We start from the raw sequence: 24,357 nt of genomic DNA on the forward strand, positions 1-24,357 counted from the left end.
TGTCTCATTCTAGAACAATCTTGAGCTGCAGCACATTTCAGCTTGTTTTTCACTGGGAAGAGTGATTCCATTCATAATCTTGAACTTCTAATACCACTGCAACAGTGTTGAAGCCTTTTCCCCTCTCCCAAACAGCCGAAATTGTAATTTTTGCAATCCATGGAAACTTAAAACAGGCAAAAAATTGTTTTTCTTCTAGGTCATGTGCCCTGTGCTTTTACTGTAGTATGACAAAATTCTGATTTAAATTCATAGTCAATTTTGTGCTATCCAAGTATAAGACATAACTTCAAGTTTCTTTAAGAAGAGTTATCTGAGTAGCATACATTCTTTAACATTTCATACTGAATAAAACCAAAGATATTCACTACTACTTTAAATGATAGTCAATATATTTTATTTTAGCCAGGTTCCCACCGCTGCATATTAAAGTAAAGGAACTAAATATCTTCTGAATTAATTTGGTAACCTTAAATTTGGTGTTTTGCATGAGAAATACCACAAGCAAGTATAAACCTACAGATACCAGTGCACATAGCTGTCACATGGGTTTCGTTATCTGTCTCACACTAATCATTTGTGTAACTTTGCTGAATATTAGCAATTTAGACTGAAACGACTGTTCTTCCTCTTTCATCATGCTGGAAAATTTTAGCAAGCATAGTTCATCTTTTTCTGAGAATGAGTTTAAAATTAGTTTAGCCAATGTTACATGTCTTTCTGTCATCATTTAATAGCTCCAACATCCCTTTATAGCCAGAAATAATCGTACAAAAATGAAGAAGAAAAAAGGAATCAGTTACCTGTGTTCATAAAAATAAACCTAAATTTATGAATTGTAAATCTGAGAAATAAATAAGTCACCATTTATGTATGATCTAAAAGCTTCATAAAGATTTGCTCCAATCAGTCGCCCAGCTGTACTAGACGCACCCACTATTTTTAATCAAGATACTAAGCCATCCCCTATGAAGAAATTATTAAATGTTTATGCAGATCCGTGACATACTCATGCTCACAGAATTCTCTGAGGGCTACCTTTTTCATCTCCCTGCATCTTTAAGACACTGCAAAGGCAAAAATACTATGTTGCCCTGCCATTTCAGCATTTCAACTTGTCAAATCAACTGATATTAGACTAGAATTGTTACAGAAGACATCCAGGGACGTGCCACTTAAAATTTCTCAATAACAGATGACAGCCCAAACCTTTTCATTTAAGGAAGAAACTCTAGTCTGAGCCACTGGAGAACTGTGCATCTATAAAGCTCCAAACGCAGAATAAAACCTTAAGATCTTATCAAACTGTAATTTAATTGTTCTAACAATCAAGGCATAAATCAGTTTGCAGAGATTAAAACCTGTGGTCTGAAAAAAAAGACACATACAAACTGGCCTCAGCAACTTGCAGTAACATCCAGAAAACAGCTACTGAAGAGCATGAAATTGAATGCAGAACGGTACTTTTCTGACAGATTTTAAGTTATTAACACTGACTGTTTTCATAAGAAATGCTCTATAAGTCAAAAGACTAACAGTAAAGTGGTAGTACACCCAGAAGTAAATGATCACTTTGAATTTTAGTAGACAGTCTCTGAAAATTATTGTTATGAAAAGAACCTATTTTCAAGTCAGTTGTTTTAGGAACGTAATACAATATTGTACATTAACTGCTTAGCAGAGATTGTGTCACTGTAACACAGAATAAAATAACTTGGCTTTAGAAGATTCATGCCAAACTATTCTGTGATGTTAATAGAGCAGAAATAGATTCATTGTTTTAACAGATTCATAGGTAAGGTGAAAGGCATTTTTACTTAGTCAAGAGTACAACTTTTCTGTGTATGTAAGAATCATATTTTGAGATTAACAGGATATACACTTTGTTTAAATAATGAACAGATAGTATAGTGCGAGGAATCATTGTACAATGTATCTAATTAACAGCAATAACAAAAGCACACAAAATACTTCTGTAAATATGGAGCTCAAGTGAGTTTATGGAAGAAGCATCACCCATCTGTCAGTTAAATGACAGCGATTCTGATCTTTGCAGTTGCCTTTGAAAATCTGGTGCCAAAAACTTTTAAAAATATTAATCTTTGCTGGAGCTCCCATTGAAAGATTATGTAGAAATGAACAGGGCAGCCTCATCATGTTTTTATTCATTTTCTTTGAGACCCCAGTATCAGAAAGCAAAGGGTCCATCTCAGTCAGTAATTGGAAAGTTTGAAAATCAGAATATGTCATAACTTTTTGTATTAGAAACATCTCGGTTCAGGATTAAACTGAACCTTGATAAGACCTTATAAAGACCCTGATTCTTCATGAATAGTCTTAGATATAGACCGAGACAAAGTTAATGTTAATAAAGAGAACAGACTGAGAAGCCCTGTCTGCATAATATTACTCTGAATTACTGCAAGACTTGATTCAACCACGAGAATTTTTCATCTCCTTTTACAGCAATTGAAATAAATAATGAAAGAATTTCTAGTTTCTTTGTAAAACAACTAACAATGCAATGCTGTTTGTCAGTGAAAGGTTTCTTGACAAAAGAAATGCTTTCATTGATTATCCTGAATTATAAATTATAGTTCTCTAATTCTTCCTCTTATAAATGAATACTCTTCACAATCTAGCCTTACATGTCAGACAAAAAAGATGAAACTTTTATAATGGAAATTTAATTATAGTACAATTTTTGCCATTTGTCATTCCAAAGTCATCTATAATTATGCTCAGGTCATTAAAAGTTATTTTTTTCATTTACTTGGCCAAACATGCCAGTTACACATCAGGTCATCCTCTCAAATTCAACTCTGTACAACAGTAATTAAGTAAATTACTGAATATTTTTTTGGTGTGCGTTTTTTTTTTTTTTTTAAGCTAATTGCAAACAAAACATCTGCAGAAACAGTCAAAACAAAGAGCAACTGACAGACAGTTTGATTTTTGTTTCCAAAGAATAAAATTTTTTAGAAATAAAAAGGCACTTCTGTGTGTCAAGAGTAAACACTTATTATTGCTTTTTGCTTTACATGCATTTTCCCATATGTATAATACTAAAAGATAACAGTCCATTATAAACATCATTTTCTGCTGCAAAATTTCTGGACCAAAACACCTTCAGAGAGCTTTTTGAAAGTTATGAATCATGAATTAACGGATAAAACTGAAGTCTCCCTTTCCCATAAGAAAACCCTCTTTTCTCCTTACCAGGAACTGGATCAAGCTTAACAGAATGAATAAGCATGGACTAAATGCACAGATAGCTTTTAATTTATTTAAAACAATAAAAGGGATGCTCAAAGGATGGTACATATTGAAAGACAGATAAATGAGACATCAGAAGCATAAATTTGAAAACACAATTGTTAAAAGCATTTTAGATGGTTGGTCATATTTCTCATTCTAAAAAAGATCATCCTATGGACGAAAGAACACAAGTACTGAAATGCAAGAGCCCTAAATCATTAACTTCATTGACAGTCTTATTTTAATCTCCATTTTACTCTTTTAATACAGTACTTCATGATAATGCTATGCAAAGCGTTTCCCAATTTTATTTCTTCTTTTCTTTTATATTTTTAATTAAGTATTTGCTTGCTCAATGTCTCCCCAGTCAAATGTTTTATTTTCTTTGGGCCAGAATCCATCTAGCCACATGCGTACACAGTAGCAAAAAAGAATACAGAGTAGCTTTCCTCCCTCAAACTTTTGTTGCCTATAAGAGTCTGAAAGAATCTCAGTTCCACAGGGATATCCCTCCCTGCCTAACTGACACACTCCCCTTTAGGAGGGATTAGGTGGATTACCAAGGAAAACTATTCTTTTCAATCCAGAAATGGAGGTCTAGTGCCCTTTGAACTGTCTCAACTTTATTCTTCTGTAGTTGCAAACAGAAATGTGATGCCCACTTGCTGACCAGGAGAGATCCTTGGACTGTAGGACAGCATTACCTATTTACAGCACTGCAGTGACCTAGCATCCTGAAGAGAAAAAGAGAATTTTTTTTCCTCCAAAGTCAGGATATTTCTTCATTGGGATCTGCCCTGATTTCATGTCTCAAACTAGACACCTAGCCTACAGTCTAGGCCATAAAATTTTAACTGTACTTTATGGCAAAAAGTAGTACCAGAAAATCCAGAACTCACAGCACCAACTCTTCTCGCTGGGAACCTTCAGGAGGTTGGACTGGATTCTGCATACAACAGTTCTACATTTAAAACAAACAGCTTTGCAAAGCCAAAATGCCTCCCAAACATTGAAAAAAAAAAAAATGGAACCTCCTGAGTGTTTTTTTGTTTTCGTTTTCCTTTGAAGTGAGGCAGAATTAATGCACCATTCATTCTGCAAACCTTTGATTTTACTTTTACTAAGCAATTAAAAAAAAAAAAAGAAAACTAAAAGGTTTAAAACTTAAGTATCTCAGTGTTTCTACATAATTCCTGGATGTTTCATGCTTCACAGATGCTCCAATAGAATTGTGTGGTTATGTGTTTTTACAATCGGCCAAAGCTGCTGAGCAAGACAGCACACGGTCTGACAGACTCAAACAAAAGGCTGAGCCTTAAAATAATAAAACAGAGGAGCATGCCTGTCTGTTCATCCATTTCCATCTCTCAATACCCTTTAAAACCATTGGCAAATTTCATCCAAATAACTTGTTTCAAATTTAAACGAATTTGACACACTCCTGCCAGAATTTAATTCCAGAAGGTGAGAGAGAGCCAAAATAGTGCCCTCATTCAGGAGGCGCAGGGCAGACAAGCAGAAGACTAACATCAAATACCCCTTTTGACAGCAGATTCCTGGTCAATTGGGTGCTGCCTCTTGCCCTGCAGGTCTGTCATAAGGGAAAATGGGATTACCGTCATAAGGTGGCAATATTTAGCAGACATTTTTTTCAGAAATTAGGCTTCCATTGTCTATGGGACATCTTATTTTCCTGGCTCCTAAAACAGGTGGCTCAGAAGTTCACTCAACCATTTTTTTTAATTACAAAACCTGTTCTTTAGAGCCTAAATCCCCTTTGGTCATAGGGGTGATACATTCATACATATATATGAAGGAGAAAGAGAAGTAGATTGATGGAGCTATATGTGTGTGTATGTATATACACACATACACACTCTCAGGCACGCATGATTAGTTATTATTTTAGACATAAATTGAAGAAGTAAATATACTTTGACCACTTCAAATCTATAAAAGGTTTTGCTTTGGTTTTGGATTAAACCTTCTCCATTGACTAAGTCGGAGGAAAAGCCATCCTCTCCTGTCTCATTTGCTAATGTCTTTGCCAAAGAATCAGCTTTATTAAAAATGAAGTGAAGTTTATCTGTAAGTGGAAAGCAGTATGGCATAACTGGATGTGAAAATTGGAATAACTGATGTGAAAACTGCCTTCAGAATAGGGGAGAAAGTGCTCAGCAGAAAGTTGCATCTATACCCAAAGCACTCCCTGTTCTATATTTCTAATTGCTTTTAGTAACAGAGTACCAATGCATTTATTTAATTCTGCAGTGATAATACTTCCGAAGAGAGAGATACAAAGCCTCCACAGAACAGTTCACGTTCAATTTGGTCAGAACAGAATACTAATAAGGAATGCCCTATCAATACTTTTCACAAGTATACCTCATATACCACTTCTATTAAAGGTGCCCACATACCAGTCTTTTGTTTATAACCAGCACACTCCCAACTTGCTGGGTTTTTTTCACTCCATAACGAGAAATTCTTCCTGAATCAAAGTTGGTAAAATAATTTTTCAAGTGTGTGGGTTTTGAGTTTTTCCTTATAATTAATAAGACATTGTAAAAAAATCTGGAGATAGAGATATGTCATAGAAATCATATTATCTACTTTTTCTCAAGGGTCATTATGTTTTCTTCACATTCCCTTTACCTGGTAGATATGAAATTAATAATTTTGCCCCTCGCGTTTGCTATAAGATGGTGAAGGTTCATTTGTCTCAAAGAGCAGGTTAATTTCTTTCTCTGCAAATGTTTTGAAATGGAAATCTAATAAAGTGAAGAACTAAGTCTCCATTTATATGACTGCTTTTCACACGACAGTCCTACCTGGCACTTCTTTTTACAAACACTAGGTTTCCATCTCTATATAAATCCAGCTATAATTGTCAGGAAAGAATCCTAAATGCTTCACCTCATTATAACAAGGAGCTCCTCAAAACAAACTGATCTGACAGCCAGGTTTCATACTACGTATCCTTACCATCACTACAATGTGTCTACATTCCTTACACACGCCAGCACACGTGTCAGAGAGAGGGCCAACAGACCTAGATCTCTGCAGGAGATTTCCTGTCCTCTTCCTGCCCTTCCCATTAGGTGGTGGGGAGGAAAAATGTTCTGCCCCTCCAGTGAGACCTCTGGGTGCTATAACTAAACCAAAAACGTGTATTTAGGGACTCAACGAAGACACGAAAGTGCAGGGACTAGTAATTTCTACATAACACCAGCTCGCTTGGTGGCTGATGCTAGGAAAAATGTTTGTGTGCACAAGCTGAAGATTCACTGAACAGAGAACCGAGCTGTGATTTCCCTTGCAAAGGAAAGACACACTTGTGATAAGGCAGATATCCTGATAATATTTTATTTTCTAAGAGAAAATGTTTATTTTTCTCTATCATTGACAACCAGAAATCTGAAAAATGATGTGGTGTAACTCAAACTTCTATTAATGATAAAAGAGTCTTTCTATCATGCTGTACCTCACTGTTCATACAGCCTTGGGAAGGACAGGAATACGGTGGAGAGATCACAATACATCCCTGCTTGTGAAAGCAGAGTCCAGCAGAATTTAATGGACGGCATGGTGACAGCTCCTCTCCCCAGAGTTTGACAGAAACTCAGAATCACAGAATGGCTGAGGTAGGAATGGTCTGGTCCATCTGGTCCAACCACCCCCTACCCAACTCTTGCTCAACCAGGGCCAACTAGAGCAGGCTGCTCAGTACCATGTCCAGACAGCTTTTGGATACCTCCCACTGCTCTCCCCTCACCTACCAAACCATTTCATTGCAGAAGGCTGTCAGGTTAATAATTTTTTGTTTCCTAATAAGAGGTAAGTGACATGGACATACATCCCATTAGGTAATATTTTCTTGGAATCCTATTAAAATCTATCAGTCTTCCTTCTGCACATCCAAAAGCCGTGATCACCTTCTAGACTGCAGAAAATCCACTACTGGCTTTTACCCTTTTGAGAATTGTAGACCTTATATGGGAATGATTTGTGTATCAGAAAGGGATTAGTGTGTATCAGAAAGGGATTAGGAGAAAGGATGATACAAGTAGGTATTCCTCATTTCAAATTTCTATTAAAACTGTAACTTACTTTCTCAATGAAAACATACATGAAATGTAAGTTCACTGTGGACTTCCTGTTCTGGTAAATCAATGCAACTTCCTACTAAAGTTTATTACAGCTTCAGCTTTGGAATGGTGACTTTAGAAATGCCATTGAACTTTTCCATGGAAGATAAAACGGTGCAGTACCTGCAATCCTCCTCCTCAGGGTTCAGGTGCCTGTGATCTGAGATCTAGCTCTGATACAACACAGCAGCACAACCCTGGTTCAAACTTCTGAGAAAATTGCCAAGTTCTGAGAAAGAGCTGTAGAAAAGAACCTGCAGTACAGCTTCAAGTTGACATTTTCTTAGGATCACAAAACTAAGCGATCTTAAGACTTCATTATATGCCTTAAAAAACCTAAACCTGTTCCCAGGCAGTCCCTCAAGGTATAGCAACAAGAAGGAAGAACTTAATTCCCAGTGACACAAAGATCCTTCCTCTTTTCTTGAGAGAAAAAGGTCAAAAGATACAAAGAAGCCTTCAAGGACAGAGAAAGGCAGCCTCCATTTCAACCTAGAGAAGTTCTCATCCTTCCAAATAGTGATATAGAATGGGGATGGGCATGGAAATAAGCAGTAAGTACCACTGAGATTCAAGACAGGCTAGGGCATGAACATTGACGCAGAGAGAGACTAACTATAGAATTCTTGACAAAAGAAGATAGGAAGGTGGAAAACGGGGAAGACCAACTGCAAAGATGATTGAGTATTCAGGATCTCATACGTTAGGGGCTGCAGACTGTCCGTCTTGTAGGACCTGGCAAGTGCTTCATGTTGTGGGGCAGGAAGAAAGTCGTAGCACAGAGTACTATCTGGCATACTCAGCATGTTGATTTTGCATGCAGGGTTCAAGACAGTTGCTGGCCCATACCACGTGCCTAAACATACTTTTGTCTGTTGCAACCTGATGCAGTTAAGAGACCGTATGACAGCAAAGTACTGTATAATTTGTGGGGACTATCTAAAATGGGTAGATGGGGAAGATTAAGAGGTCTGTACTTTGGTTTGGATCAGGCTACAATTTTTAACAGAGCGAACATACGTTGCCTATGTGAATACTGTATTTCCATACTATAGACCTTATGTGCTCATAAATTATGCACCTGTTTTAGCAATGAAAAGGAGAAAACAGGGAACTTAGGTAACATTCCCAAGTAAAAATAGAGTTGTTGCTCTGGTCCACGTCTGATCATTTTCAGGATCTGGTAACAGGAGATGAGGTCTTAATTGATCAGAGGGAAGAAGATGCTCATTCCACCAGCGAGCGTTTTGGCACATGTATATTTTTTCACAATACCAGTGGATGCCAGTGGGCAGCACAGAACTAGCAAAGTAATTTTGACACCTTGGAAAATTACCCAGCTGAAGCCAAAGCGGTGAGCAAAATGAATAAACCAAAAAAGAATAATCTTTAGGAGTGGGGATTTAAGGAGCTCCTCTGCTCTGTTCTTCCAGATGGTAACAAGCCTTCTAGGAGTAACAGACAGTTTACAACTAACCTGCAGCACTGATTCAAGAGCTCAATTGTACTGGGAGTAACGGCTTTCCTCCTGACAAGCTCAGGTGATGGCGTAGAAGAGACAGCAAAATGAACTATGTTAATTAAAACATTCCTGTTACTTCCTTGTATGAGGAATGTGTGAACTCTCTGCCTGGAAAATTATTGATTAAATTGTCAGTGACTGTTTTTGCAAATACTCCAGGGCATTAATCAGGTCTTAGCATAGAGAAGTAGAGTTCTGACTACTAAAAAAAGCGCCACAATTTGTGGATAGACCATCAGAAGGTTTTTTTAATGGCAGTCTTCTTATTTATTTTTTTTATTTTCTTAAATTCCAGTAGTTTTCTTGTTCAGGAAAGGAAAAAATAGTAATTTTCTAGGATTATTCCAAATGCCACAGTCAAAAAAGAAACATGACGAGAAAAAGGACACGATTTTCCCTAGGCGGCCTTAAAAATCTCCTCCCTTAGCAGGAGAGAGGATTTTATTTTACTTTTTCTTCCTAAGGTAGCTGGCTTGAAGCTATACCTGTGTCCTGGTTTCAGCTGAGTTGGAGTTAACTTTCTTGCTAACAGCTGGTTAAACCATGACAATTTGTTCACTGGCAGATTCAAGGAACAACATTGTTTAGAAATAAAGTTTCGTAATACAGAGACCATAGCAAAAAAATTTGTAGGAGCTCATTTAGCAATTCCAGATTCTCCAGGAGACTGTTTTAAGTGGGGCACTGCCTCACTGTGAGACTCTTATTCCTCAAATAACGGTGTCTGAAGCGTGAAGGATTCTGATATCCTGCCCCTAAATAACTCTAATTGTGGGTGAGTACTCTGGAATTCTTATTTTAAAACTTTACCAGAGTGAAAATGTACATCAGAGTAATTTGAGATATATTGTATAATAGAAATGTTCTGTCACATATCTCCTGATGGATTTTTTTCCCCATTTCTCTCCACCTCCCTTTTATTTTAAATGGCAGCACTATTCCAGGTCCCAACACCATATGAGACAGCTGTGAGAAGAGGGAGCTTTGAGCACGGCAACTGGTGATTCAAATTCCAGACAACCTGAGGAGGCCTCCACTTCAGACCTTGAAACAAGAAAAACCCTTTTTTCTGACTCAAATGTGGTTCACAATGGCCAAAATCCATTAAAACCCTCTTTTTCAAACCTGAACTCCATGTTCTAGGTTAAATCTAATCCAGACCTGAACGTAATTCCTCAGCCTTCCTGAACACTACACTGAAAGAGCACTTACATTTATATTACGTTTCATCTAAAGGAAGCAAAACACTTTATAAAGTACGTAACTGCTCCACTGAGGGTGATGCAGCCAAGTCTGGAGAGATTATTTTTTCTTTGCATTCTAATTATAGATGCTTTTATTTACTAAAGTTACAGATAGGACTTGTCTATTACAAGCCTCTGAAATCTCATTTTGCTAAAATGAAAACATATTTCAAGTGCTTTGGAGAACTATTAAGATTATTGAATGTCTAGCGTACTGCTTCAAGTCTCCGAGTGGTTCACTAGACCCCTAGGGAACAGGCAAGCAGCATACAATTATCACAGTAATTAAAAAGGTGCAATGACTCTTCTCTTAAAGACTCTTGGTTTATTAATTCTATGGTATGCTTTGGAGACTGGCATTATTTTACTCCTACCCAGCTTAATTATACCGTCATTAGTTTATCAGCATCTCCTTTTAAGCCCTTGGGCCAGTTATTAGCATGTCACTTGCTAACAGTTAACCAATAACCACTACACCTTCAAAGCAGGATCTTCTGCTATAAAAATGCCAATTTGTAGAGACAAATTTAATATCATCATTCAATTTAAATTTTTCAGTCAGCCTTCACTTTCTGCTTTTAATTTAAGAGAGTTACTGTTTAGCTTAATGAAAACACAAATAATGCTGATGTATTACAAGATGTTACCAGGTAATAAAATACTTCCAGTACATAGCAGTTTATGAGACTGAATGCATGTTTTAACACTCCACAGTACATACCATTGAAAAGACCAGAAAGCATACGATGTTCTTAAATATAACTAAAATTCAGGATTTCTCTCTCTACTGGGTCTGGCTGGGATGGAGTTATTTCCTTCTTAGCAGCCTGTACAGTGCTCTGTTTTGGATTTGTGATTAAAACAAGGCGGATAACACACCAGTATTTTGAACATTGCACCACCTCAAGGCTTCCTCTTTTTCCCACTCTGCCCCCCCGGCAAGTAGACTGGAGGTGGACAAAAGGCTGGGAAAGGACACAGCCGGGACAGCTGACTCCACGTGACCAAAGGGATATTCCATACCGTACGATGTCATGGGCAGCAATCAAAGCTCAAGGAAAGGAGGAGGAAGGGGAGATGTTTGTTGTTATGGAACTTGTCTTCTCAAGAAACCATTATGTGTGCCGAGGCCCTGCTTCCCAGGAAGCGGCTAAACATCTGCCCGCCGATGTGAAATATTGAATTAATTTCTTATTTTGCTTGGCTTGTGAGTGCAGCTTTTGCTTCACCTACTAAACTGTCTTAATCTCAGTCCATGAGTCTTCTTGCCTTCCTCCTATTTTCTCCCTGTCCCGTGGCAGAGGTGACCGAGGAGCAGCCGTGCAGGTACTACGATTCTACTTGGCTGCTGGCTGGCATCAACCCACCAGACTCTCTAACCCTTTCGTACAGACAGCCTCACTCACACAGCACCCAAAGTTACGTTATCTAATCATATAAGCAGATGATCAAACGACAAGAAAAAACATTTTTATGTTAAAATAACTGATGTACTTGTGTATTAAATACATACTAGTATTTAATACACAATACACTTGTATTTGATACATACTTTGTCTAAACAGATAATTTTACATTATTATTAAAGGCACAGTGACCCAGAAACCCTCCTGAAGGTAACTCTTAATTAATTTTTATGCTTCACTTTTGACTAAGCTGAAGTTATCTTAGTCTAATAAAGAAAATCTTACAAATACTAACTACTTAACTAGTACTATAACTTAACTGCATGGCTTTTTGGTATTTTTCATTAAATACTTCTGTCCAATAATGAGAGGAAGAAGAAAAAAAACCCACATATACCACCAAAGAGTGACTACTTGTATAAGCTTGCTTCTTCAAAACATAACGCTGGGATTCTTGAGAGCAACTATATCTCATTCTATGTTTGACATCACACCCATCAGTTCAACTGAAATGCCATTTAGCCACTGACAGGTGGCCAGGTGACTTTACAGAAAGTCTCTTTACTTTCATATGCAATGGAAATACATCATTATTGCTGTTGAAATATGTAATTTTTTCTGTTAAAAAGACAAATAATATTAAGCCATTCTTTAAAGGATTAGGATCAACAACCTAATACCATTTGGTTAGTGCCGTTTCCCCTAGGTAATGCTTCTGCCTATCTTCCACCAACTTTACAGCAGCAGAAAGAAGATTCGAAATACTGGGGGAAAATACTAATGACCAAAAAAAATTCCAGGTCACAGTATACTCTATTATTTCCTGAGCAGCTGAATCCCAAATTAATATCACTGCCACTCTTCCTGAAAATTACTGTACAATTGCTTTTGTATAATAGGTCTACTTTGTATCTTCTTACAGTCAGAGGTCAGCACTATTAATTATAACATCCAAAACAGGAGCCAAGACTGCTACACAGCACTAGAAATCACACTGCCTCATTTAATGAAAAGACATGCTATCAGTCACTCAAGAAAGCAGTCCTTTGCTAAATCTCATCTGCTAATGGAGACTTAACTGTGTATACTTTTGCCATTACACAGGATCTCCTTCCCCTTTATCTACAAGTCTGACATACTTGAGATTGAAAAAAGCAAAAAAGAAACTTTATCCAAAACAAAGTTCTTATCAAGCTTGGGATACTAGCCAAAAAAACCAAAACAAAAAACAGAAATAAAAAAAAAAAGAAATAAAAAAAGGGTGAACTAACCTGACACCCAAACATACACTGGCAAGAGAGGGGCGTAATGAAATTGAGAGACCTTTGTGCATACCTGACACTAAAAAATTGTTTGTTTATTTATACAGCACTCTACACTGACCACTTTAAGGCACGCACAGGTATGATCATCTGCAATCTACAGTGGCACTGAAGGTTCGTTTCAAGGTCATCGTAGCTGGCAAATGCAAATAGCTTATACTTAAAAGCATTCAGTCTTAATTCCAGCAGCATGCTGGTTTAAAGCAGACGGTAAAAATTGCTGGTGAAATAAGCATCTTTCTAGGGTTGAAAATGGAAGTTACAATTTTCCAATTACTTTTGACTACTCACCAGCACATTTTGTTCTTGTTTTGAGAGCTGGGCCAGGAGATCCAGTTCCTCCTTCACCTGGTCTTGTAAGTAATACGCTGATTTCATATTCTGTGTCAGGATCCAGGTGCCCAATCTTATAGCTTGTGGAGTCCACAGGTTGTATGTCATACCAGCTTCCACTTGAAGTTCGATACTCAACTTCCCTTTGAATGATGGGTCCATCCCCATTGATGGAATTGGCATTCAGCTGTATCCACAGGTAAGTTGCGCCAACTGAGGACAGCTGGGGTGGAGCAATGGGAACTGGTGGCTCTGAAGCACAATAAGTTACAAAAAGCAGCAATCATTATACTGGCATTTTTTCTGCTTCTAAAACATTCAAATAAACAGTGGGGTTTGTACTATATTAGAGATGAAGATTGCATAAAAATATGGATGTGAACAAATTATCACGACAGATTAGCTTATTTCCAGTAAACTGCAATACGCAAACTTTTGCGTGTGCGTGTGGAGATTTTAACATGAAGCTTTGTTTGATAGCATGTAACTACAAAGCGGATGCAACTGCAATCCTATTCACTAGACATTACGTGGCAATTTTCAACTTCCAATTTAAAAAGAAAGATGATCTCAGGTTTTCTTACCAAAATACAGTTCTTACTGGACATAAATATAAATCCTAGCAAAACTAACATTTTAATGCTAAAATTGATATTGTAGAATTGTATTGTTCCTAGACATAGCCAGAACAGTGATTTCTGCGTGAAAACAAAATGAATTTTTTATTCATTATTTCTTATGGAGTGTACTACTCAGCCTTCAGACTTTCAGACTTCTGTGTAAGCAGAATAAATATAGTATTTTTTCAAGTCCTACATCCTGGTTAAAGAGAAAGAGATTCTAACTGAGAGCTGGGGGAATTCCTGAGTCTTTACTATGACTTTGACACTATTTCATGTAATGGTTTATTTTCGCTAACTACCAAACAGAGCTGTACTTTGTCTCACAGAGCAAGTATGGGTGTGATCTCCTGATAGATCTGCATTCTAAAGGTTTTAAAAGTGAGTAAAATTTTAAACAAACTTTTATTTATTACATGATGGACATCTCATTTTAAATTAGACTGCAAAAAAATTTGCAGACATCTCTTTTTAAAGGTAAATAACAAATTCATTTTTTCCAATTGATTAACCAGGAAATTACTCTGCTCTTTCCTGCATCACATCTGCATAAAATTCACCTTCCCATTGGTTAAATATATTCATGTAGAATGAAACCAGGCTGCTGTAATAAGGCACCGTTTGATCCAATATTCTTAACATATCTATCAGCAAACACTGCCACCTTCTTAAGGTTACACAGAATACGTAATGAACATAGAACATCTGTCTTCCCTAAGCTGTAAATTCAGATTTATCCTTTTCTGCTAACCATTTTCCAACGTGTTGAGATATAGGCAGGCAAACAGAAAAGAAGCTGAATTTATATATTTCATCATTTTCTCAAGGACTTCAAAGTCAGAGTTAAAGCAAAGAACATTAAAGAATGAAGCACAAGGGAGAAAAAAACTCTGAAAATAAGTATTAATATTTCCTGAGAAATAGTAGAATTTCTATTTTAATAAACATGTAATTATCCTACATTATGCTGCCTTTTTTCATTTAGAGAAAGAGTAGTGAACCTGCAGAGCACTAAGGACACTGAAGATTAGCTATGCTTCAGATAGATAGTGTCTCTCATTAGCACTGTTGTGGCGGTGTGCTCTCCCCTTTTCCCCCCCGGGCTCCTGCTCAAGCCATGGCCATCAACGGGAGTCGTTATGAGTTGCACTTGAACTGTGGGAGATGGCTGGCAACATAACCAAAACACCGTCTGGAGTGGGAACCTAGCTATCTTGTTCCCATGCGAATATGACTATAGGTCAATTATCTTACTCCATAAATAGCGGACAGCCCAAGAGCCCTTTGAGCTCTCCTGCACGGCAGCGGGCTGCACGACAGGATCTCCCCTTGAGTGGGGATGCTCGCTTAAGGTTCTGCTCCTTGAGGCTGAGAGGTCCCTTGCCACAACAGATTCTCGGTAAGTGACTAATAGCATGCTAAACTTTGAAATCTTAGCTAAGTGACATAAGGATTGATTGCGCATATATAATCCTTTAGACATAAACCGTTGACCAAGTCTGGGACGAGGATTGGATCCAGCTGCACCTAGACTCCTCTCTGAGACCGAGTTTAGAAAGCAAGGGGGTCCTTTCTGAACCTCGTGACTCAACGGGAGGGTCCCCCTGAGAGCTTGTCTGACCCCTGGTGTCTATGCAGTAAATAATCAAGTGTACCCTGGCATCGAATCTCGTAAAACACTGTTGCATTCACTACTAACTTTGTTAAATTACTGTTTTATGTTAATAAACATTTCACTACTTCTCTCTTACAAGTGAAGTTAATCACTCCGCCCGCGACAACTGTACACTTGTACGTAAGCTTCAGTCTGTGCAATCTGTTAGCAATTGCTGAAATATGACATCACAAAACAGCAAACATAGGCATCATCGTTACATATTTTCATCTTAACAACACTAATTGATTACCATCATGAAGAACATGATACAGTGGGCACCAATCCAGAATGTTTCCAAAGATGTCTGCTAATTATTACTGATTGCAATAGACATCAAAATAACTTCATATATTGTGGCAGATTCCAGTACATAAAGAAAAGAATATTGTTTACATTTTCAAATCACTCGGGAAAACACTGTTACATGTCAGTAGCAATATATGGCAAACCGATGTAATCTTTCGGTTAGACACATACTGCAGTTTTATTGAAATTATTGTTCCTGAAGTATATAAACTATGGCTTCATACAGCGATAGCATGTCTGGAAACAGTTCTGATGACTCAAAATGATTTAGCATCAATTTAAATCATTAGGCTGTTTTGTGAACCAAGACATGAAATGGAACTTTTATAGAGCATCCTAAGGCATTTACTTAGCCATGCTGAAAGAACAGTTAATTACTTTCAAGTTTCAAATGCTACCAAAGGCTGCTGAAGTGCCATTCAAAATGCGAACTCAGGAGTTAGGTCACTAAGGTTAGTGGTTACACCAATTCATTCCAACTATTACAAGTACTTGAAATAGACAGTATTTTATTGTCTTTTTATCCCTTGGGGCATATTTTTCATTCCTTTGTGACCAAGGTGCAAAAGGTTAATGCAAGCTGCATGATTTCAGCAAAGCCTGCATATACTGCAGTTTAATACTAGTAACGTAGTTTAATACTAAAAGTAGTCTTCTTACCAGAGATCGAGGTTACATAAAATGAACCTTGCATTACAAATATGATGCTCATTATTAAGTGACTCGTTAAAAACCTGAGACCCGGAGTTAAGCAGACACTTTAATACACACAGTATACTACCAAATACAATGAGCCGATTTCATGACTAAGGTATGAAAGTTGTTCTTCTGACTTATTCATTTATTCCTCCCTTAGGCAGAATGATCTAATCTTTTTAGGATCTTGAGGAGTTTGAATCACTTAATCGGGTAAGTACCAGGCTGCAGCACCATCTTTCACTAAAAGCAGGTTTACTGGTGGCCACTTGGGTAGTCTCAAATAAATACTATGCAAATTATTTTCCGATTAACACCTCTATGAAAATGGTATTATAGACCTGTGATTTTACAGCTGTGTACATTCAAGGAAGGAATTTCAACTGATTGCAGAAACAAGTTTGTAGCAGTGGCTGTTTAGTATGATGGTTTAGCTCAAAGAGGAGTTCTTCCCTGGAGATCTCTCTTGAAACAGAAGTAAACAGAGCTATTCAAGTACTGTGAAACCCTTTAAAGACAGGCTTTTAAAATAGCATATTAACTCAAAAAAAACCTAAGGTAAGTTTATCCATAATTTCAAATTTAATGCTTTTTAGACTTTGGACAGACAGCTGACTACTTCTTGACAAATGGCGATGGGCATAATCCCGTATGGAAAGAAAATAGTTTCCAAACATTTTCTACAAGATCTTAACATCTTTATCTTTTGCAGTTCTTTTAAAATTTAAATAGGGAGGTGAAAGACGTCACACAGAGATGCCAGTAGAGATAATGTAAATCTCTGAGATTTAAGTTAGTTATAGAACACAAAAAATAGACATTTCTTATCTGTGTCTCAGAACAGCTAACTTGAAAAATGAAACAATCTACTTCAATAGTAACAATAAAATTTTTTGATTCTTCTTTTGCGGAGAGTGAGAGAATGGAGCAATGCTACATTTGTGGGGGATCAAGGAAGAAACATTTATCCTGCGAGCTAATTTTTTTCAGCTAAATAGTAACTGTTAGAAAGAGAATGCCACGATATTCCCACATGATACTGTTCAGCACATCATGAGTAGGTGAAGTGATAAAAATAATGTATCAACAATCTCTGATGTTACGTCCACATTAATAACTTCTTAATTATTATAAAGCTAATCAAATCATTATAATTTTATAGTCTTGAAGTCAACTAAACAGCTTAAAGAATTTTTTTCTTCCATTTTCCTTCTTTCTTTTTTTTTTATGCATAGATATATATTATCACGCTCCTCTTCTGAACATGCAAATGATTCTATCTCTTTGGAAACAGTGGAGAGTGGTGCCATTTTGCAACCTTTAACTGTGGGTGAAGGGCCAACAAATATCCCCACTGTTAACAAAAGACATGGCAATGATTTTGGAACATCACAGTTCTTCATGCAATACTTTTCCCAAAAAAGTCTTTAAATAATTCCTGCCAAAGCATTTAATTATTTAATTAAACAATACCTCTAAACAGTATGATGCATAACATGTGAGCTGATTTTACACTATTGCTTTACTGATACTGTTCAGGGTGAAAACTTGACCTGACCCAGTATCCTAATGTCCTTAAAATTACTTGTAAATTCATCATTTAAGAAAAATGTCATTGTCGTATTTTATATGTATTTTGAAACTTTACAGAAAAACAAGTGTCCTTGTACCGTACACTGATAAGCCTATGCAGGAACAATCTAATTAGTTGGACATTAGTAAATATCCTAATAAACTCTGTGGTAGTAGTAATAGTCTTACTGTAGTACTGTACACCCATCCCTAACTAGGCACAAACTCTTCCCTTCCCCCAGTATGATTCCTCCCAAACCCAACTGCTCTGACTTGCCAACTCTCTTTTAAACGGCGGCACCTCAGCCTGCATCACTCTTGCTCCATCCTCATCCGCTTACCTAAGTGGTCTAAGCCATCTATCCTTCCCATTCTCAGCTTTGCTCAGCTTTTGCTTCCTCCCCACACTATGGTCACCTTCTCCACATTCCAAACATCACTAAATTTCCACCTCAGGTTTGGGGTTTTTTTACCCCAGGTTGCACCTACAATCTCTGTGCCTGGTCTTTTCCATGCCTTCCAGTCTGCTGCTGTTCTTCTAACCGTGCTTCTCCCTAGCATCTACTTCTCCTCTCCCCTCCTGTACCAGGCAGTTCTCCTTTCCAGACAGTTCCCTTTTCCACTAGCCTCAGCCCCCATCCTCATCCCCTACATACATATATATGTATATACACACATACATACTTCTGCATATGCATGTACTTATGTTTATCTTCCACCCTTTGTTGTCTTTCTCCCTAGTTTTTAGTGTTTGCATAGTCCCAATTTTCACCTACCTCCTGCCCTCTCATTTCAAAACACCCCCCAGCAGTTTGCCATACCTTTCAGTCCCAACACTAACAACCTCATCCGAGTATGAAGTCACTTGCTCTTCCATCCCTTGCTATCCACATGATGCATCTCACCATTTTACCCTCACGGTACAAGGGCTCAGTGAGGCGGAGGGCTGTATACTAAAAGAAAAGGAACGGTAAGCTCACAGCTTTTAATTCCTGTGCCTGGATCCAGTCTGTCCCAGAGGAGCTCAGATCAGTACTTGCATTTAAATTCTGTTCACTGTATCTAGAGTTTGGGGGGAATTTGATAGCTTAACTCCGAGAAGTCTACATTGTACGTATCAGAACAGGGGTCTTGGTGGGTTTTATTTAGTAGCTTGTAAATTGACTGTACTTGAAGACAGATATTCACAGGAACAGAAAAACAGTATTCTTGACATAATCTGAAAAAAAGTTCCTTCTTCAAAGCCCAGAGTCTTCAGCGCTTTCCTATGGGATGGTTTGCTAAGATGGCTAAACCATCTCAACTGTTCTGGCTAGAGGTTTTCTCAAAATCTTCAGGCTAAGGGACACAACTGCACTAGAAAATATCAGCCTGAAGTCAGTTTGCCAAAATATTAGCGTCCGAAAGTAGGACTTCATCAAAGGAATTTTCAGGCAACCATAAAAATAAGTCCTAATACCACCACTGTTTGTAAAAAAGGGTATCAACAGATGGATCCAGCATGAAAGGCTACTTGGCAGAGAGACAAAACAGACGTTAAGTACTTGTGTATACTTAATGTATGAGAACAACTGATACTTCTCTTATGAAGAAAGGCTGAGGGATTTGGGTCTCTTCAGTCTGGAAAAAAGACGACTGGGGGGAGACCTTATCAACACTTATAAATACTTAAAGGGTGGGTGTCAGGAGGATGGGGCCAGGCTCTTTTCAGTGGGGCCTGGCGACAGGACAAGGAGTAACGGGCACAAACTTGAGCATAGGAAGTTCCACCTAAACATGAGGAGGAACTTCTTTCCTTTGAGGGTGGCAGAGCACTGGAACAGGCTGCCCAGAGAGGTGGTGGAGTCTCCGTCTCTGGAGACATTCAAAACCCGCCTGGACGCGTTCCTGTGCAACCTGCTCTGGATGACCCTGCTCTGGCAGGGGGGTTGGACTAGATGATCTCCAGAGGTCCCTTCCAACCCTACGGTTCTATGATTCCATGATTCTATGAATGGAAAAGCAATCTTTAATATTTTCTTACTGGGTCTTGGTCTCATAATGATTTTTCCCTCCAGAATAAATTCTTTCCTCTAGAGCCCCAGAAGAGGTTTGGTTCTGTTCTCGGTGTTATATCTTCCATTTGGAAAGATGCAGACATTTAAGCTGCGAGCATTACAGATGGCTACCTTTCTATACCCACACTTAAAAACCTAACAAAACTCCTTTTAACCAATCTGACACCTAGGTTTACCTTGTTTGAACTCAATAAGCAGTCTGAACTCTGTAATAATCTGATGTCTGCTCAGACGGGCTCATTCTGTTCTCTTAAATCTAATCTGTGTTGGATCTATCCACTATTAGAAAAATTTAACCTAGGGACTGTATGTAGAAGTCTAATTTACTTCACCAAATACATTTAATCAATTCCACCCTACTATTTTCCTTTTGCTCAATGTTTGATTACTTTTATGTCACCTACTAAATACGAACTGCTGTTTTTTACAATAAGTGGGTGATCTGACAAGGCCAATTTCATGTCTCCCATTAGATAAAGTGACATTTCAATCCAATTCTCTGACAAACTTAGATGAGGATACTGTGTAGTTTGAGCACACACAATGACAAGGCACTTGTCTTTTCAGCCTTTCCTATCAGAACAAACAATTGGGTAAATTGAAAACCTCCCCTTCAGGATTTATTTAAATAGAACAATCAATACTTTATTTCACTGTCCTCTAAAAGGCATATAAGATAACACTAACAAGTTTTCAAAAAACCTTCTTTTTTCCCTTCTTGTTCAAGGCCAGCCTAATTGTTCACTGACAGGCTTTTTGCTTATTAACTAGACAATATTCATGTTTACAGTTCTTTAATAAGATAACATGGGATTAACTGACAGCTCTTTAATTGCTCCCCCCCCCCCCATACAGATTAAACCTTGCTATAACCATAACTGCTTAGGTAAAAGAAAAGAAAATATTTGACATTTTCTTTCATATCTTTCCTCAAAGTTTGATTCCTATTCCTGTGTGATTTCAGGTTTGGATTGCAGCACCTGGCACTACCAGCCCTTCTGCTGACTTCGAAAGTTCTGGTACATGGTCTCCAGTGCCACACAACATCACGCCACTACAAACCTTAAAGAGGTTTACATAAGAAAGTAACTGGAATCTACTTAGCCTAAGTTCCTATTTAGTGAAACTACATCTACAATGAAGTAGAATGAACATTGTACAGAGTTGTAACCCACACTACTGCGCAAATGTGCCTACTTAAAACCAAAGACATTTTGAAAAAAATTCCAACTCCAGTGCAGGATTTACTTATTTGCAGGTTGAGTTACAATTTCACTAACCAGAATGAAACAGAGCACGATAAATGTGAAGAACTGACTCTCTTTAACTTACAAACGCTAGGTGAAGAACTGACTCTCTTTAACTTACAAATGCTAGGTTTGACTCTCCTGTCACCCTGGCAATGTAATTCCAGGGAAATTCCTCTAAAGTCATTTTAGTTACACCAGCATAAATGAGAAGAGAATTAGAGTCATTGTTTCCAACAAAAAGTGGGGAGTAATTACACCACTGTTTCTACACATGCTGTTATTAACCCATCAGTAATTCCCAAGTATACTGAGCATTACATGCAATATGGGTAAATGTACATTTTTTCATGATTTATCGACTGTAATGGATTAAAAAAAAAGACATAGCTGCACTGAAATCAATCCATTATCTCTGAATTCTGCTAACTAACATTGCAGAAAAGCTGCTGAAAAAAATAGGAAATACGATTTCTTAATTATATGCCATCAATAAGAAAATATATTTACTAATTAGCCCCTAATGCTGCTATTTCAGTACAGTCATCTAAGGTTTTACAGCACAATGTTTAAAACGGGTCTTTTTAGGTCAGAAGGAATGACCTGCAGGTGGTCTCATAAAAGCTTCAGTACAGGCAACGGGGATTACCATAATTACTTTGCCACTCTACAAGTAGTTAATGGGATTATACCCGAAGGCTATATGCTTGTTCACAGCACCCATTGCAAATTTTCTGAAAGAATGTGGGTAAGCACAAATGCTTTAATGATACGCTTCATAATTTTGTCTACTGCACCGCAAATGGAGCACTAATAAATTAAAACACCCTAAATCAAATAATTTGAAAAAAATCTAACTTCTTTGGCTTTCTGTACCTCCTGTTACTGATGCAGTCAATCTTCCATCTGCCTCCCTTCAGGCAGTCTCCGTTCTTCCTCGTTTCTACTGATATTAGGTCTAAAAGATGCTTCATCATTCCTGTTGGGGTTCATACTTCACCCTTCCTTGCTCTTTGCTGACTACCATACATTTCCTTTTTGGCCACTCCTTTTATTTCCTTTTCATGCTATCTTTGCTTGAACTGAAATAACTTCACTTTTTCCACCATGCCTTATATTCTCATCCCACCTTCTCCATTTGTTTCTATCTTCGTCTTCAAACAGCTCATCTAAGTTTTCATACTACAATTTGTTTAGTTATGTTATCTTCATACACTGGTTATTCACAAACTCCTCCTTTGTTGTCTTGTTCTGCTTCTCTCCATTTTCTCTAAAACACATCCACTGAAGCCATATTCTTACTTTTGGAAAATGGCTCGTTCTTCTACTGGTAACCTTTTATTCCGCAGTCTAACCCGTAGCCCAACTTTCTTCCTCAACAATCAATCCCTGCTCATCTCACAAAAACTGCGCTAACCATATCACCTCTCCATTATTCCACTCCTCATTTTCTTCTTAAATATCCCCCTCAATTTTTATTTAATTCAAAAAACTCATCCTTATCTACAGCCTAACTGCTAACCTTCTTATATGCCTTCTTAATGTAAACTCTGTTGTTCTCTCTTTGTCTCATCTTTTTTTCCCCAAAAACTTTTGCTTTGCTTTTTTAACGTCTTGGCCTGATTCTTTACTTATGCCTCTGTGGCTCCTGTCCTTCAAACCCCTCCTTTACTGCTAGCTTCTCATACACGTGCTTTCTATACTGACTTCAGAAACAACATCCATGCTACATTTTCAGATATAACAGTTATCCCACACCTTGCTTATTGCCCTACATATAAGTTGCCTTTAGGAAAAGGATCAATCTTTAAAAAGTCCTGAGAAATCCCATATAGGTTTATAAATATACAAAATAATTAAAGAGTTAGGAGAAAGAAAAGAGCAAATCCCAGATCAACTAATAACAAAGCCCCTTATACAATCTGCTGTCTGCAACCAGAACTGTACAAGCTCTTATACTGCAATAGGTACTGATTTTTTAATTAGATGACTAAGTCGTAAGGAATGTTAATTTGTATCTTAACCCAAAAGATAAAACCTAGAGCAGAATTTCGAAAGCAGAGTGACAAGAAGGTACTACACAAAGATCAGCTTCTTGAACCTGTTACTCCTTACCCTATAAGTTTATTTCATTCTAATATGTTTATTTAATTATAATAATATCATCCATGATAATCTGAATGCTATCCCCAAGAGAAAAAAAAAGTCCTATCCAACGAAGAGCACTGTTTCTAAAATCAGAGGATGCGTAATAGATGCAAGTGTGTCCTTCCTAATTCCCAGAGGAAAATTCCACACTGGTGGTGGACTTAGTTTTAGGGCACTCGTTCACTCCTTCCCAACTTGGATCAAACTGTTTTCAGGAATAGAAAAGAGCCTTTAGACCTTCATCTCACTTCTTGTTTGTTAGGCACAGAATGGACCCGAAGGTGGAGACCTGTAACGTAATAATGTGTCTCCACACCTTCGGTGCTACAGAATCTGGTTTTGATTCTGAAAGAACAAAAATAACATTTTGTTCCTCCAAAATACTAGTATAAAAGTAAGAAGCAATCAAAATGCAATTTAAATATACTGTAGGTTAAAAAATTGTTTTAGTGCAGTTTTCTATAATAAGGATGGACATAACTGTATGCATTCTATTTACATTTAAGTGTTTCCTGCTATTTTTAAAAACATCCCTCCGTATGTTGGAATATGTGTATTTTATGTGTTCGTTTTAATGTGAATCTTTCATATTTTGCAGTAAATGTATTTTTAGAATGCAATCTCCATAAAGGAAGTAAATAGCCATATGAACATAAGTTCATACCGTAAAAAAAAAATCTTGTAAATATACTCTTAAAGACATACAGTTCTAAACAGTGCATTTTGGAGAAATATTTAAAACAAAAATAAACAAGTAACTAGTTAATTAGCCCTGGCTTCTTCTGTCATTCTCTTGTTACAGCTGGATAGGCTCTTAAGAT

At 37.4% G+C, this 24,357-nt stretch overlaps 1 protein-coding gene across 15 annotated transcripts in view; it reads right to left on the minus strand.

The window, feature by feature from the left end:
- PTPRM (protein tyrosine phosphatase receptor type M) overlaps positions 1–24,357 on the minus strand; it is a 482,403-nt gene that overhangs the window by 269,689 nt on the left and 188,357 nt on the right. For all 15 annotated transcript variants that reach the window (XM_074576689.1, XM_074576685.1, XM_074576684.1 and 12 more), the window contains exon 7: positions 13,192–13,485. In XM_074576689.1, the coding sequence (XP_074432790.1) occupies positions 13,192–13,485 (294 nt within the window). The remainder of the gene's footprint in view (positions 1–13,191; positions 13,486–24,357) is intronic.

This window comes from Larus michahellis, chromosome 2, assembly GCF_964199755.1.
Source record: "Larus michahellis chromosome 2, bLarMic1.1, whole genome shotgun sequence".
In the NCBI taxonomy this organism is placed as follows: domain Eukaryota; kingdom Metazoa; phylum Chordata; class Aves; order Charadriiformes; family Laridae; genus Larus; species Larus michahellis.